Source organism: Crocuta crocuta, unplaced genomic scaffold (genome assembly GCF_008692635.1).
Source record: "Crocuta crocuta isolate KB4526 unplaced genomic scaffold, BGI_CrCroc_1.0 scaffold337, whole genome shotgun sequence".
In the NCBI taxonomy this organism is placed as follows: domain Eukaryota; kingdom Metazoa; phylum Chordata; class Mammalia; order Carnivora; family Hyaenidae; genus Crocuta; species Crocuta crocuta.
In genome coordinates, this window is record NW_027528873.1 from 1077750 (window position 1) to 1094544 (window position 16795).

The 16795-nt window shown below is 45.1% G+C and overlaps 1 protein-coding gene across 4 annotated transcripts in view; it reads right to left on the minus strand.

Moving 5' to 3' along the window:
* The window catches only part of NME9 (NME/NM23 family member 9), a 23887-nt gene extending 7092 nt beyond the window's left edge, over positions 1-16795 (minus strand). The window contains exons 1-8 of one of the 4 annotated variants that reach the window (XM_077756671.1): positions 16649-16658; positions 16302-16338; positions 10490-10621; positions 10350-10407; positions 6083-6186; positions 4992-5063; positions 2716-2832; positions 1153-1228 (exon numbers count right to left, since the gene is read on the minus strand). In XM_077756671.1, coding sequence (XP_077612797.1) covers positions 1153-1228; positions 2716-2832; positions 4992-5063; positions 6083-6186; positions 10350-10374 — 394 coding nt within the window. In that variant the 5' untranslated portion in view covers positions 10375-10407; positions 10490-10621; positions 16302-16338; positions 16649-16658. Of the gene's footprint in view, positions 1-1152; positions 1229-2715; positions 2833-4991; positions 5064-6082; positions 6187-10349; positions 10408-10489; positions 10622-13326; positions 13503-16301; positions 16339-16648 lie in introns of those variants that run through there. The other 3 variants (XM_077756670.1, XM_077756669.1, XM_077756672.1) reach the window with 3 other exon arrangements.

A 16795-nucleotide genomic window follows, 5' to 3' on the forward strand; every position in this document is an offset into this window, starting at 1 on the left:
GAGCCCCACGTCGGGCTCTGTGCTGACTGCCAGCTCAGAGCCTGGAGCCTGTTTCTGAGTCTGTATCTCCCTCCCTCTCTGACCCTCCCTTGCTCACGCTGTCTCCCTCTCTCCTAGAAATAAATAAAATTAAAAAAAAAAAAAAGGCAACAAGTGTTTCCTGCAAAACACTGATTTTTTCCCACTTGAAGTTAGTTTGCTCTCTGTGCCTCTTTCCTTGTCAGCATCCAACTCAAACAGTCCTCATCTTCCACACACGCATAAACAGCCTTTCTACTTCACGCGACAATAAAAATCTTCCTTCTCTTTCCAACTCAGTTCCTGAATTCAAGGCTGCTTTTCCCCCAGAGCCTCAGTTACTGTCAAGAGCCACCTTCCCAGCAACAGCCCTTCCAACTTATGGCTTCCATTCTGTCAGGTCAAGTTGTTCTCATAGTAAAGGGTCAGGAATATCTGTGAGTCCCAGGAGTGTGAAATCTATGAGTTGATACTTGGTGCGGGGTTGTGGGGTGAGCAGGTGTTCAGTACAGCTGATATTTGGACACTTTCGAAGAAAGGTGAAAAAAAGAAGTGAGCTCTTTAGCTCATATGAAGACCAAGGCAACACAGCATCACTACTTGAAATTCTACCCTCCATTTTAGTAAGTGGGGCTTTTCCTGATGCATGGTAATTGCCTTGAAAGTCATACTTGTTATACTTGAACATGATCAGCTGAAGATCATGTGGTCCTGAAGATGCCAAGGAAGGGCAGAAGGGAGATATGACACAGTGTGTTTGAAGTCAGGTGATCGGAAACAGAATGTTTCATGGTTAATCTTCCCAGAGTTCAGATTGCCCAAAACACTGATGACTCATAAGGTGTTTTTTTCTTTAAGTTTTTCTATTTTGAAAGACAGAAGGAGAGTACAGGGGAGGGACAGCGAGAGAGGGAGAGACAGAGAATCCCAAGCAGGCTCTACACTGTCAGAACAGAGCCTGATGAAGTGCTCGAACCCACAAACCGTGAGATCATAACCTGAGCTGAAATCAAGAGTTGGGTGTTTAACTGACAGAGCCATCCAGGTGCCCCTACTCCTAAAGTTTTTAAAAACTCAGATTTTAAAATCTGAGTCTGCTTTGCCTTTTTGCCTTGCTTATGGTTTTATACTCACCCACGTCCTCATCATCACTACTGCCCTTGTCATGGGAGAAGCATCCATCTTCATCAGACAGAGCGTCGTCTCTAATCTAGGACAAATTGGTCATGAACAGAAAGTAGTTAGCTAATTAAATGACCACAAGACCTTCAGAAACCTACAGAAGCCAAAAAAGTAAAGGGCCAAAATGCAGAGCCAAAAAAAGGAGGTCAAGATCATCAGCCTTGGAAATTTTACAAAATCCCTTTTTAGTAGCCAGATGATGGTGGGGGTGAGGGTGTTCAAAGACAAAGAAATCCATGCTGATCTTAAGGTTTAGATTCTGCCCATTTCCACAAGTGTCGAGTAGAAAAGATTAGAGAGTTGGCAAGAAGACAAAGGAAGAATCGACATGCAAGGAAACACTAAGCAATTGGCCACACCATGGAAGGAAGTAGTAAAGACAGAGATCATTTTCCCCCCACAGGGAAAAGTGTGATTTTCTGGGAAAAAAATATGATTGATTCTAACCTATTCTATTAAAATAGGGCTTTGCTACTTGGAATTGAATATGAAAACTTGAAAAATGAACATTAAACAAAGTTAAGGCTCAGTGGACAGAGCTCAAAGCACCAGGAAATACCTCTCTCTATCTAAGGTGGTGGTGATTTTCAAAGGCAGCCATTTATTTGTGAAAAACTTGTAGTCTGTGTTATCACAGAAATAATTTATCAAAATCACAAGCTTTGCTGGTCCTATTTCTCATGCGAATGACAGCTTAATTTCTAAATTAAAGAAACAAACCCTTGGGGATCACAAGTAAATCTTTCAGGAATGGGAGGTGAAGGCACCCTGACGCTGACTTCTATCCATTACTTGACTCCATACTTTATTTTCATTTCCGAACTCATTGTTAGGGTTCTCAAAACCCCTGTTAAGAATTGAAGTGAAGGATGAGCAGGACATGGACATATGAGGCTCACGTGTTCTGGAAGAAGGGGGCCACTTTTTTAAAAGAAGGCTTTAAGAGGCACCTGGGCAGCTTATTGGGTTTAGTGTTTGACTTCAGCTCAGGTCATGTTCTCTGGTCTCTGAATTCTAGCCCCACATCAGGCTCTGTGCTGACAGCTCAGAGCCAGGAGCCTACTTTGGATTCTTTTTTTTTTTTTTTTTAATTTTTTCAATGTTTTATTTATTTCTGGGAGAGAGAGAGACAGCATGAGCAGGGGAGGGTCAGAGAGAGAGGGAGATACAGAATCTGAAACAGGCTCCAGGCTCTGAGCTAGCTGTCAGCACAGAGCCTGACACAGGGCTCGAACCCACAAGCCGTGAGACTACTTCGGATTCTGTGTCTCCCTCTCTCTCTGCTCCACCCTCACTTGTGCTCTGTCTCTCTCTCTCAAAAATAAGTAAAACATTTTTAAAAAACATTTTAAAGAAGGCTTTAAAACACATGCATGTCCTAGTGACACTGTCTCCCCCTGAGCCCTCAAGGGCCCCCAGAGGGAGGCATTTAATGAAGCTTTCCAGGGACAGCTCCAGGAAAGTTAGTGGGGGAGGGGAAAACCCAGAGTTTGCCACTCTGGGAGTGCTCCTTACCACTTTGCGTTCACGGCCTTCAGCCAGCACCTTCTTTTCAGCCTCCAACTGCTCCAGGATGGTTTTCTGCAGTAGCGGGGCATTTGCTCCTCTTACCACCGCCACCAGTGCTCCGCCCTAGAACACGGTACACACACGCTACTCAAACCACTTGACCTCTTCTGCACAGATCTTAATCTCTTCCTAGAGACTGTGAGTGTCCAGGAGCTTTGCTTAGGAGTGTGCCCAAGGTTGAGGCCACCATCTGCTTCTCTGTCCTCTACCCCATGCCTCTCCTTTCAAAACTTCCTCCAGAGAGGGACACTTGGGTAGCTAAGCGTCTGGCTCAGGTCATGATCTCACAGTTCGGTCTTGAGATTGAGCCCCACATTGGGCTCTGTGTCAAGCTCTGCACTGACAGGGCAGAGTCTGCTTGGGATTCTCTTACTCTCTCTCTGCCCCTCCCCAGCTGTAGCGCTCGCTCACTCTCGCTCTCGCTCTCTCTCTCAAAAATAAATAAATAAACATTTTTAAAAATTTCCTTCAGGGAAACGGGGGTGGGGGGAGGCGGAGTTAGTTAAGGGAGAAGCAGGACACACTAGGTCGTGAGTGACTAAGTGTGGTCTATATGTGGCTTGTCCACTCGACAAACATCTACTGAGCACTTAACTCTGCCAAGCACCAAGACAGGGGCAACAGATATGAACACTAAACCTGAAAAGCTTAGTTCCTCAATGACTGGGAAGTCAAGGGGGAGAGAGGTGGTCGTATCAAAGAAACAATTACAATAGAGTAAGATCACTGCTTTGAGAGGGGAATGGACAGGATGCTTGGCATTCAGGGCAAGAATGGATTCCCAGCTCCAGCTGGGGCGGTCACAGGAGGCTTCACGGTGGCGGTGGTGTTTGGGTGACCTGAGTTGCCTGCCTTGACCTTTTTGGCAGTCTCTGCATATTACTCACAGAGACCGGGCCTCCCCCATTTCCACCCTGCCCCTCAGTTGCCCTCGCAAGGGGGAGAGGCTGGGCCTGCTGCCTTGGCACCTGCTCCCACAGTTGCGTAGGAGTTACGATTTATGCCTTAATCACCACAGGCTCAAGCAACAAACCACTGTGACGGTGATCCCATTCCTGCACTGTGCTCTGCTGTCACTTGGGCTCCTTCCCACTTCTCCCTCTGTCCCCACCCATGTTTTAACACATAGCTTCAGTCTTCCATCAAAAACCAATGCTCAATGGGGACACCTGGGTGGCTCACTCAGTTAAGTGTCTGACTCTTGGGGTCAGCTCAGGTCATGATCTCACTGTTTTGTGAGTTCGAGCCCCGCATCAAGCTCTGTGCTAACAGTTGCAGAGCCTGCTTGGCGTTCTCTCTCTCTCTCTCTCTCTCTCTTTCTCTCTCTCTCTCTCTCCAGGTTTTCATTCCTCCCCTGCTTGCACTATCTCTGTGTCTCTCAAAATAAAACAATTTTTAAAAATCGACGCACAAATAATGATTATCATTAGCTTCCAATTTGTAATATTTGCAGTGCTGAGCACAGGAGCCCAAAGATTTCCAAACTGAACAACCCTGGCCTGGCTGTCAGGAGACGTGGGTGAGTAGGCCTCAGTTCCCCCAACTGTACAGGGCTGGGGCAGGAGTTAGAAGTAGCCTATCAGTCGGTTGCCTTCAGGGCCTGGCAGGTGACCTCAACTAGGAAGCCAGGTGCGGGGCGGTGGGCCCTGAGGGGCGTGGGGCCAGAGCACGGATGTCACCCCCAAAACATTCAAGTTAGCTTTCAAAACACTGAACTACTTGACTTTCCACAAAAGTCCCTTTCTTTTTCTATAAACATATCTTCCCATCTTCTGGTTAAATAAAGGTGAATGAGGATGTTGTCTACCCCATTGAAGGAGTGTGTTTAATGATAGCACCTCTCTCCGGAGCAGAGGACAGAAACCGTGAAATGTCGCGCTCTGATTGTGAAGTATCAGTCAAGAGTGTCCATGAGCCAGGAGCATGTGCATTTGAGTGACTCCCAATCTTTCTGGACAGCCAGTCAGGAGGCTGCCGAGCCTGGAGTGACCAACAAGAGCTGTGTCTCTCGGCCCCTTCACCAAAGAGCAAGGCCACCATCCGAGGCAGGGACCTGCATTACCATGACTTAAGTACATCCATCCTTACCTCAAATAACAAATGCAGTCAAGGAGAAAATGCTCACTTGTCTGGATCAGTGAAGCCTCTTGGTGACTTTCAGTGAGAAGCCTCTATCCGAACCCTAATGATCGGCAATGGTTCTTGCTCTGAAAATTACTTACTGCATAAAACAGAAAGGTCGGCTCACACCTCCCTCGGTATTTTTCAAGGGCATCAAGACAGTCTGCTTCTGCCTAAAGAAAACAAGCTGTCAGGAGGGCTCTGGGGTGCCAGGGACGCAGGGGCACAGTGGTGGGAGAACCACACCCAGACAACGCACAGGCACACACCCCATATATCCCTATAAACACACACATCCCCCCCATCCCCCCCCACACATAAACAGTCATATACACACACCCCTCCCTGCACTCATACACTGTGACTGCCCCACCTGCCTCAGGTGAGGCCCCGGCTTGCTCTCATGCCTTTCCTTCTAAGGTCTTTCCATCAGAATAACTTCCCTGTCAACAAATTGGTAAACATTGTTGACAATGTGCTTTTTTGAAGAGTAAGACAAGGAGAAGCAAGGGTTCCTCACGCTCCCCAGCCAGCTACTGCTCCAGAACCAGGGGACTCTACTGCCCGACACCCTATTGCTGCCAGGACTGATAACGCCAGCACTGAGAGGTCCCCAGACTTTGCCCACAGTGTCTGATAAACCCTGTGCAGGGGCTGAACACTTCCTTCCCCATGCAGGCATTTCCCTCCCACACTCTCTCCAGAAGCGTCAGAAGGTCAGTGTCAGTGTATTTTCTCCTGTGTTCTGCCTATGCAGCATATCGACTTTCTCTTGCACACTTTTCTGGAATTTATTCCCATTCCATACATTAATCCAAGCAAATATTTGCTAGACATTCCCCATGATGGAGCAGAGCATAGAAATCCTGAAACGCTGTGCTCTGGGAATAAGACTTCAGAGTCTACAGTGTTCATGAGCCAGAAGGAACACGCATTGAGGGGCAGATACCCCTTCCCTGTGCACGGGGTCAAGAGACTCCCAAGCCCAGAGTGACTGTTAGAGGGGTGGAAGTGGGGTTAGGAATCCTCATCTCTAGAGAAACTATAAAGCACCTACAATCAATGTTTGAAACATTCATAACCGATGCCTTTTCAATGATCTGGAGAAGGCAGTTCCTGATTCCCGTTCCTGCTTTTAAGTTTTTAATTATTTTATAATGTCGTGTGACATTCTGCTGGGGGAAGAGCTTACTAATGCAAAATGCAGAAGGTCCAGGCCAACCTCGATCCTCATCTTCTGGAAGAGGCTCACCACGGGTTTGCAGGGGCCACACCACCCTTGGTAGACATCGACGACTACGTGGAACCAAGAAGTAGAAATGTTCAGTGGGCACCAGCACTCAGCACATCAGGCACAATTTATACCTGCAGATTCTGACTCCTCTCTGGTGGACACCTGTTTGCAGGGTTATTTAATGAGTCAAGGGATCCATTATCCCATTAGAGTAGAAGCAAGCATGGAGACAGACACAGCTGCTTCTCATTCTTATGACTCAGTGTTTTGAATTCTAAACATGATGAAGTAAGTGTGGTAGAAAACAGTTTTCTTAACATGCATCATTTACCTGAAGTAATTTTTAGGCTACATTCAAGGTCAATCAGGCCCTCCATAAGTATTTGAGTTGTACTAAAACTGTATATACATTTTTAAGTTCATTCATTTTGAAGAGGTGGGGGGAGGGACAGAGAGAGAATCCCAACTAGCCTCTGCACCATCAGCAAGGAGCCCAACGTGGGGCTCAAACCCACGAACGATAAGATCATGACCTGAGCCAAAATCAAGAGTTGGACACGCAACTGACTGAGCCTCCCAGGCATCCCAAACCATCTATTCTAAAAGAAAGAGGTCACTGCAAGTGGCCTGTCAGCCTACAATCTACTCTTAGCTGCTTTGATGATAAACACAGTTGTGACATTTCCCCCTGATAGATTAAAAACCACTTGCTTTGAGTAAAGGAGAGTTTTATTTACTTTATAAAATCAACAGAGTTCCCCTAGAAAGTGTACCTGATAGAGACCTAGAGGGAAACTTGGGTACTTTTGTAGTCATTGGTCTCACCCAGTCTCTGGAGTGTGCCAGGACTGGGTGTGAGGGCACCCTCTTGTCTGATTGCACTTGACCACAGGGCCTATAGGAAAAGCTAAGCAACCTAAGCCAACCAGACACATGCAGGACATGCCCGGACGGATCATGATGACACAAAAAGTGCTAGGTTGTGTGAAGTTCAAAGAGATGAAGTAACTAGCCCAAGGTTAAAAAAAAATTAAATTCTCAAGCAGTAGAACCTAGTTGTTTTTTTCCCAAATGTTTATTTATTTATTTTGATAGAGAGACAGAGAGCAAGCAGGGAAGGGTCAGAGAGAGAGAGGGAGACGGAGAAGCCCAAGCACGCTCCATGCCGTCAATGCAGCAGTAGAACCTAGTTTTGAACCCAGGCTCATCTGATGCCATAGTTCATGCTCTTTCAACTCCAGGAAAGAAACAAGGTGCATGAATTCAGGAATATTGGTTAGTTTCAGCCAAGCAGCATTATTTTGCAGCGGAAAAGTGAGAACCAAGTTGGGTATGGGAGGGATGAGGAAGCCAGGCTCAGTGGGGCACTAGGGGGTGGAAGAGAAGGAAGGGAGGAATCCATGAGACTTGGAAAGAGAAGGGAAAGATGGGTGGTGAAAGTCACCTGAGGATGGAAAGGACTCCACCTTGGAGCCAGGAAGAGGAAAAGAACTGGGTGGTGGCAGGGAGAGATCATTTGGAGGAGGGAGAAAAGCGAACTAGATTCTAGACATGCTGGGTTTCCGTATGAACAAGAGAATCTAAGACCAATGGTCCCAAAGGCAACCAGAGACCAGCAGGGGCAGGAGACAGATTTGGGCCTCCTGGCCATCCAGGTGAAGGATAAGCTCTGGGCTTCTCTGAGGACAGCAGCAAACAGGATTTGCACCCATAGTTCAGCTTCCTGGCTGCTCTGGCACTCCCTGGCTCTGAGTAGTGGTGGTGACAAAGACACACTTTTCAAGGGAAAGCAAGGCTGGAGAGGAAGTATATCAACAGTTTGACTGAGAGACAGGAAGCAAAAGAGAAGGCATTTGGAAGGAAAGAAATGGCAGAGGAAATGAAAAGGTGTGTGTGTGTGTGTGTGTGTGTGTGAATCTGAATAGACTTGCCTGTTTGGAGGCAGACGAAAATGATCCAGCAGAAGGCAAGACTTCCAAGATGGTGGTTGATTTTGGAAGCAAATTTCTGATGGCTCTAGAAGGAAGGCAGAGCCTGATTAGGGAAGGATAAGCCCCTGTGGCCTCTAGTCAACACAAGTCCTGGCAGCGCTCAGAGCAGGGCCTGACAGCGTCTACATCCAGCAGATGTCAGCTCTGATCACAGAGGGTGCCTGGAACATGGCAACTTCTCAAAAAATGATGAGGTGGTAGTTTTCTCACTGTTGTGAAAGAAGTGGAAGTAATGCTTGTTTTGCCCTGGAGCCATGTTCGGTTGCATAGACAAGACATGCACACAAAGTAGTTGAGAACTGGGACCATCAAAAAAGCTGTGCAATCCCTCAAGTAGCAGAGCGCGGCAAGACTCACCCGCAAAGTGCTGGATCGGTGCAACCAGCAATGATTTAGCACCCACTCTGCCCCAGGCCTGGGCAAGTCTGCTACAGACAGAGATGACGAAGACCATGTCCCCGCACTTAGAGTTTAGGGGGAAAGCCATGAGTGCTCCTCCAGAGAGGGGCCACACCAAGCTGGGTGTGTGCGGGAAGGTAGGAATTGAGACACAGTCCCACCCCGATGCCCAGGTGACTGACTCCCACTGGGAAGTGACCATGCAGAGGTTCTGGAAAGATTTCATGCAAGGAAGCCACTTTGGAGCTGGGCCTGGGAGGGAGGGAGATGTCTCCAGGTTGTGATGAGGCCATGGTATTCTGGGGAGTAGAAACGACATGGATAAAAGTAAAGAAGTGGGGAGACTTGTGGCATGTTCAGGAAACAGGTGGGAGCTCAGGGCTTATCTCAGGAACAGTAGGTGAAGGAACTGGAAAGAAAAATTGAGTCATGGGAGAGGGATCAGGGAGGGGCCTTGAATGCTGAAGTCACTTGGTGCAGGTGGAGCTGGGGAGAGATGAAAGCGGAGAAAAGCTGGCCGAGCGGTGTATTTATAGAATTGAATGGATACAGAGAGAGGAATGGAGCCCAGAGATACACGTGGTAAACAAGAAAGAGAAAGGAAAAGGAGGGGCAGGTGTGGTAGGCAGCCTCTAAAATGTCACCAAAGATTCCTGCCTCCTGGGGTTTATGACTTTGTGTAACCCCCACCCTTGAGTGCAGGCTGGACCTAGTGACTGGCTTCTAACAAACGGATCAGGGCAAAGCAATGGGATGTCACTTCTGAGATTCAGTTACAAAACGTCTAAGACTTTCATAGTCTCTCCCTCCCCTCCTGTCCCTCTTCCACGAGGGGAAGAAAGTTGCTCTGTTGTAAGTAGCCTGATGGATAAATTGATAGCGAGAACTTGATGTCTCCAGCCAAGAGCCAGCAGGATTCTGAGTCCTGCCAACAGCCACATGAATGAAGTTGGAAATGACTTTCAAAAATCTGCCAAAGCCACATGACGGAGCTTGGAAGCAAACTGGACCCTAGTTGAGTCTTGACATTCTCTGTCTTACTCTTACACTTGCAGCCTGGTGAGAGACCCCAAACAAGAGGCTAAGCTACACTTGGATTCCAGACCCACAGAAACTGTGGAATAATAGATGTTCGTTGTTTTAAGCTACTAGGTTTTGGGGTAAATTGTTGCACAACAATAGATAACATACGAGAAGACAGGGACGAGGAGGCCCAGGGACAGTGGCTATGCTGTTTCCTAATGACTATGCAGTCCCTGGTTCCTGTCCCTTGGGATGCCTTGCTCTCCTACCAGCCCCTGAGTTCCAAGAGACTCCCACATTCCTAACAATACAGTCCTCTTCGTGCCTCAGAAGAGGTTTCCAGAGCACCTGGGTGGCTCAGCTGGTTAGAGGGTCCAACTCTTGATTTCCGCTCAGCTTATGATCTCATGGTTCGTGAGTCTGAGCTCTGCTTCAGGCTCTGTGCTGATGCAGGGCCTGCTTGGGATTCTGGGGCTCCCTCTCTCTCTGCTTGCTCTCTAACTCTCTCCCAAGATAAAAACAAACAAACATTAAAAAAAAAAAAAAAGGTTTTCATTCCTGAACACCTAACAGCACTTGGGTCTGACAGCTCTAAAACAAGGGAACCCTATTATCCGACAGTACTGACTGCTCTCCTGAACTGACAGATGTTCAAGTTAGATATATACACACACAAAGAAATTACCTCATTCTTTATTTATGAAACTTAAGATTATAGGAAAATGGTGTTCATTGCAGCTTTTCTCTTCATGGTTCAATATGCCAATTAGCAATTTTGAAAAGGATGGATCTCAAAAATTATCTTAAATTACCAGTTAGTCCTTTGGAACTCAGCATTTCCTCCCAAAGCTCCTGGGTGCTGATGTTAACCTAACATCAAAGAGGAACAAAGGCTGTATTAGTGAAGGTCTGAATGGGGAGATGATTTGATGTATTTACTCCAGATACCTACCTACTTCTCTCCCTCCGTCTCTCCCTCTCTCCCCAAAATGGTACAAATACACAGCTCAAGCTGTCTTCTTTCCCCAATCTGCCTTTCTCCTTCTCTGGCTTCCTGCCTCCATCTCCAGGAATCGCCACTAACCTAAGAAAATATCAGTCAATTTTTAAAAGTTTATTTGGAGAGAGAGAAAGAGGAGAGGGAGAGAGAGAGTGAGAGAACACACAAGATGTACACATGCATCCATGAGCAGGAGAGGAGCAGAGAAGAGAGGGAGAGAGAGAAAATCCCAAGCAGGCTCTGAGCTGTCAGCACGGAGCCCAACTCAGGTCTTAATCCCAGGAACCATGAAATCATGACCTGAGCCAAAACCAAGAGTCAGGCGCTTAATGGACTGAGCCACCCAGGTGCCCCTCAGTCAGTTTTTAAAAATAACTTTTGCTTGTTGCTTGTTCAAAAGACAACATATAGAATTGTTTTGTGTCCATAAAATGTACATAAAGTACTATAGATACCTTTTTGCAACTTTTGTTCTCACGCAAATCAAGTTTTGACATTTATCTAAACTTATACACAGAGAGGGATTCATTCATTTTTTTCTTTTTCTTTTTATGTGTTCTTGAGCTATAATTTGTGTACAGTGAAATATGCAGAACTAAGGTACTAGAGTTCACCGAGTTTAGGCAAATGCACTCACCCAGGTCACCACATCCCTATCACAATCCAGAACTTTCCCATCACCCCCAAAAGTTCCTCTGTCTCCTCCCGGTCATTCATGCTCCTCACCCAAGGTGAACACTGATCTGCTTTCTGTCACCGTACATTTACCTCATCTAAAACCTCCTATAAATGGAATAATGCAGTGTGTATGATTTTGTGCTGTCTTCCTTCACACAGTGAATTTGGGGTGTAGCTGTGTAGTTGTGTGGCAGTAGTTTGTTCACTTTTATTCTTGAGCCTATTCCATTGTATGACTATATCACAATTTGTTTGAAGGACATTTGGGTTACTTCTAGTTTGGGGCCATTATAAATAAAGACTTACAAACATTCTTGTTAAATCCTTTTGTACTCGTGTTCTCCTTTGTCTTCAGTAAGTAGATACTCAAGGAGTGGCATGGCTGGGACATAGGGCAAATATATGTTCAGTTTAATAAGAAACTGCCAACGCTCTTCCTAAAGTGGTTGCACCATTTTTAACTTTCATCAGCAAAGTGGAAGAGTCCTGCTTGTTCCACATTCTCACCAAAATCTAGTGATGTCAGTCTTTTAAATTTTAGCCACACTAATGGTAAGGTAGCGGCATCTCATGTTGGCTGTAGTTTCATTTCCCTGATGACCGATGGTGTTAAGTGTTGTTAATTATTAAATAATGCTTATTAAAATAAGCATTTATTATTAAAAGAAGCACTATTTAGTGTACTTATCAGCCATTTATATGTCTTGAGAAATGCCCAGTGGTCTGTCCATTTTCTTTACTGGACTGTTGGCCTTTATATTATTAGATTGTAGAGTTTATATATGTATATATATCACAAAGGTGCTCTTATATTCCAGAAGCTTTATAACTTAAGCTTTCACATTTAAGCCTGTGAGCCATCTGAAATTAATTTTTGTCTGGATTGTGAGGGAAGGATTGAGGTTAATTTTATTTCCACGTAGAGGTACATTTGTTTCTGCAAACCTTGTTGAAAAGATTTTTATTTTTCTCATTAAATTGCTTTGGCACCTCTGTTGAAAACCAGTTGACTACATAAGCATGGGTTTATTTTGGACTCTATTCTGTTTCATTGACCTATTTTCTATTCTTTTGCCAACACCACACTATTCTGGATTACTGTAACTTTGTAAAAAGCCCTGGAATCGGGCAGTGTGAGGCTTCCAGATTTTTCTGCTTTTTCAAGATTGTTTGGCTATTCTTGATCCTCTGCTTTCCAGTATATATTTTAGAATTGTCAGTTTCTACAAAAACTGCTGCAGATACTTTACTGGGATTGCACTGAATATATGGATGAATTTGGAAAAAAATAAAATCTTAGCAACAACATCGAGTCTTTTGGTCCACGAACATCATGTTTCTTTCATCACTTATTAAATCTTCCTTAATTTCCATCACTTATTAAATCTTCCTTAATTTCCCAGGCAGTGTTTTACACTTTTTGCGTGTATGTGTTTTGCACATCTTTTGGTAAATGTAGCCAAACATCAACATCAGAAATAATTAACAGTTGAATTTGTTGCCATTTCTTCACATTTTTCTCTTATCTATAAAGTATTCTGGTTTCCATCATAAATGAAATCAAGGAGAAATACATATTATGTTACACGTCATACATTATTAATAGTGTACATTTTTATATAATGTTTTTATTTGGAAAAAATTTCAAATATTTGATATGAAGATTTGCAAGTGTAGTATAAAGAACTTCTTGAGGGGCACCTGGGGTAAGCCTCCAACTTTGGCTCAGGCCACATTCTCACGGTTCATGAGTTCGAGCCCCTTGTCGGACTCTGTGCTGACAGCTCGGAACCTGGAGCCTGCCCCTGCCTTGAGTTCTGTGTCTCCCTCTCTCTCTGCCCCTCCCTTAAACATTCTCTGTCTTTCTCTTCCTCAAAAATAAACATTAAAAAAAATTCTTAAAGGCCTTTTTGAATTATTTCAAATTATTTAAATTATTAAATAACTTGTATTATTTTGAAATTATTTGAATTTCAATTACCAACCTGACATCTCAAGATCCCTGAATACATTATCCTACATAACCACAATACAACCTACAAAGTCAGGAAATAAACACTGCTATATATTATTAATATAAAGTCTTCCAATCCCATTCAGGTTTTACCAACCATCCCAATAATGTCCTGAATGGCAAAGGATCTTGTTGGAATCATGTGCTGGATTAGTCTCTTTCAGTGTGGAAGAGTTCTTCAGTCTTTCCTTGATTTTCATGCACTTGTGACAACTATGAAGGGACAGTTTCATAGAATGTCCCTCAGTTTGGGCACGTTTGATGTTCCCTGATGAGACCCAGGCTGTGCAGCTGTGGGCTGGCTGGAATCGGTTGGACTGGCTGGAGCAGAAGAGTGTTCTTTCCTGACCTCCTATCAGGTGACACACAATCTCCAACTGCCCTCTTCTTGTTGATATTTACTCTGATTCAGGTGGTCTGTCAGTCTTCTGCGCTATGAAATTATTCTCTTTCCCTTTGTAATCAGCAAGTTTTAAACTATAAAAACTAAAAAAAAAAAAACTATAAAAATTAAAAGACCATGACAATTACCACTCATTTTTAATACAGGTATGCTCAGGTCTTTTTCCCGTTAAAAGAGCTGGAAACATGTAATATCTGCAAACCTTCTACTAAAAATCCATCTCTCTTTTCTTCTTTCTTACTTCGTCTCCTCCCCCCTTCCCCTCCTCCCCTTCCTCCTCCTTCTCTCCCTCCTCTTCTTCCTTTTTCTTCTTAGAGAGATAGAGAGCAAGCAGGGGAGGGGCAGAGGAAGAAAGAGACTCTTAAGCAGGCTCCACCCTCAACACAGAGCCTGATGAGGGGCTCGATTTCATGACCCTGGAATCATGACCTGAGCTGAAATGTGAGAGTCAGACCCTCAACTGACTGAGCCACCCAGGCACCCCTAAAGATCCATCTTTTAAAAAATCATATTTCCATGCTTTTTGTTTCCATGAAAAAACCAGAAGAGTTTCTTGATGCCTTAACTGACTTAAGAAAGCGGGACTAACATCATCCTGGGCTCCCAACTCTAGTCCTGAAGGTGACAGAGGGGTCAGAAGAGTCCCCACCCCCACCCTTTTCTCATAACAGTAACTTCCAGAGGTTCAGCTGTCAAGTCAGTAGCAACTCTCTGTGGTGCCCCCCTGGTGTGGAATGAGCCACACCAGCAGTGGCCAGGACTCTGAACAGTCGGAGAATCTCGTTCCCAGGAATGGGGCAGGAGCAGAACAGTTTGGGAAATGTCTGGACTTCACTAAGCCCTACATTTGGTAGGGGATGGATAGGGAATGCGTGGCACGTTCTGGCCAAAGGACATCTGTCCCTTGATGTCCTGCGATTTCTGTCTCAGTGACAGAAGGAGCCCGACATATTCTTACCCAGAGAGAGGACAGGGTTCCTGGGCTGGTAAACCCTAGGGCACTGCTTTCAAGGAGCTTACCTGGTCGAGGCAATGCTTATACAGATATCCCCATGCACACCCAATCACCCTCCTCCTAAGCAAATGGGAACACTTGGAGTCCCACATGGAATTCAGAGCTCTGGGGAATAACTTTTGTTTGAAATCACCAAAAAGTATTATTATCCCCAAAGGGGACGTAGGGCATAAACAAATGAAAAGATAATCATACGGGGCAAAAATCTTAGAGCCACCACAGACAGCAATCAGTACAGCTTTGAAATGCCTAAATGTTCTTGTCACAACTCTGCAGGCCATCTATTATCCTGTTTATATAAAGGATATGGAGTCTCAGAGAGGCTGAGGAAATCATTCACAAAGCAAGACGTGGTAGGGCTGAGAGCTTAGAATTTATTTACAGACGGAATGTACACATAAGAAAAGTTTCATAACTATGGATTTTACAGCACCAATGCTGCAAAGGCCCTTAGGGACAGTGCACTGAACAGCCTCATTCTACAGATGAGAGCCTATTTGATTTATCTCCACTCTCAGAGTTGACTAAGAGAAGACTCAAGAACTGTATCAGGTCTTCAGACTTTCATTCCAAAGCTCTTCCCACCCTCTCCTTGTATCTGCTATCCTTACATTGACATTGTTTTCTCCCTTTTTAAACTACCAGGCTTTTGAAACACATGCTCATGCCACAGAGGACAACCAAAGAGAAATCAGGTGTCTCAAGGTCACTGCTACTTTACTCTGCAGGAAGTGCCTGTAGCCCGAGCTTGTATCCAGATGAGCTGAACTAAAAGATAGTGTAAAGTTGGCTTTAAAATGTGCACATATTACAGATTATCCAGATGATCTGCTTATGACAAAGCACTTTTTAAAAAAAAAATCAGAGAGAATATAGATGTGGTGGTGGTGGGGAATGGGAAGGGCAGAGCGGGTGAGAGAGAGGATAATCTTTAGCAGGCTCCACTCTCAGCATGGAGCCTGATGTGGGGCTGGATCTCACAACCTGGAATCAAGACCTGAGCCAAAATCAAGAGCTGAACGACTGAATGACTGAGCTACCCAGGCGTCCCGCACTCCTTCTTGTCCAGGATCAGGAAAAAAAGCAGATGCTGGCTTACAGATTCATTCATTCCAGGTGAAAATGAAGTAAAGCGCTGTATACAACGAACGTGTAGCAAATAAAATATGAAAATATATTTCTTGAATAAGCAAACGATTGTAAAAAGCAGTGGTGAGAACTGGATCTTCAGAGAGCATGCAGTTACAGAAGCATGCCCAAACTCAAAAGAACCCGACATCATACTCTCACAGCAAGCTGCATTTATATTTCAACAAAAATATGTCAACATCGAATTGTATTTGTTCACATTTTCTTGCATTTTTAGGTTTATTTTAACTCATGTTTGGGTTATGTTTGCATAAGCACTATAAACATAAAGACCTTGCACCTGATTTTATGTTTAGTTATATTTTAAGGGCACAAAAAATGTCACTTGGGGGTCAAGATTTTTTTCCCCCCGTAAGACGGAAGGGTACAACATTCAAGTTTGAGAACACTGTCTATCACTGCTGGCAAATAATATCATTTTTATGCATTTCTTTCCACTCCACACCGTCCTCCTCGCCTCCTAACCCCAACCGAGCGCTGGAAGCAAGCTCCCCTTGAGGCTTACCTGCAGGGCAATTTCCTTCTTCTTGCTGCCCATGGCTCTGCAAAGAAGACAGAAGCTTTGTTACTTCGGGCTTCAGCTGTTCCCAACAGCAGCCTCGAAGACAACCCGCTGCGAAGACCCACAGACCCGGCGGTGATTATAAGTGGCAGCAAAGAAATGCCCTGATGCAAAATGAACACCCCACGGGGAAAGCGGAGCCTGCAGCCCGCAGGATTGTGGCTCTCTGGACGGTTTTCTGCAAAGATCCCTCCCCGCATGGAATCGGGGAGCTTGCGACACAGCCCTTCAGGCATCAGAGCTCCTGCCGAGGAATCCAGGAAAAGGCCAGAGACCCCTGTTATCCCTACTGTTGCAGTGTATTCCCGGGAAATTGAGGCACCGCGACGCTCTCTGGACAGGTACACGGTGCTCGACGTGCCGCGAGCGAGTTTCCAATCTAGTCTGCGGCGACCTAGCCACCGTCGTCCGGGCAACACAGCGTAGTTGTCCAGGTA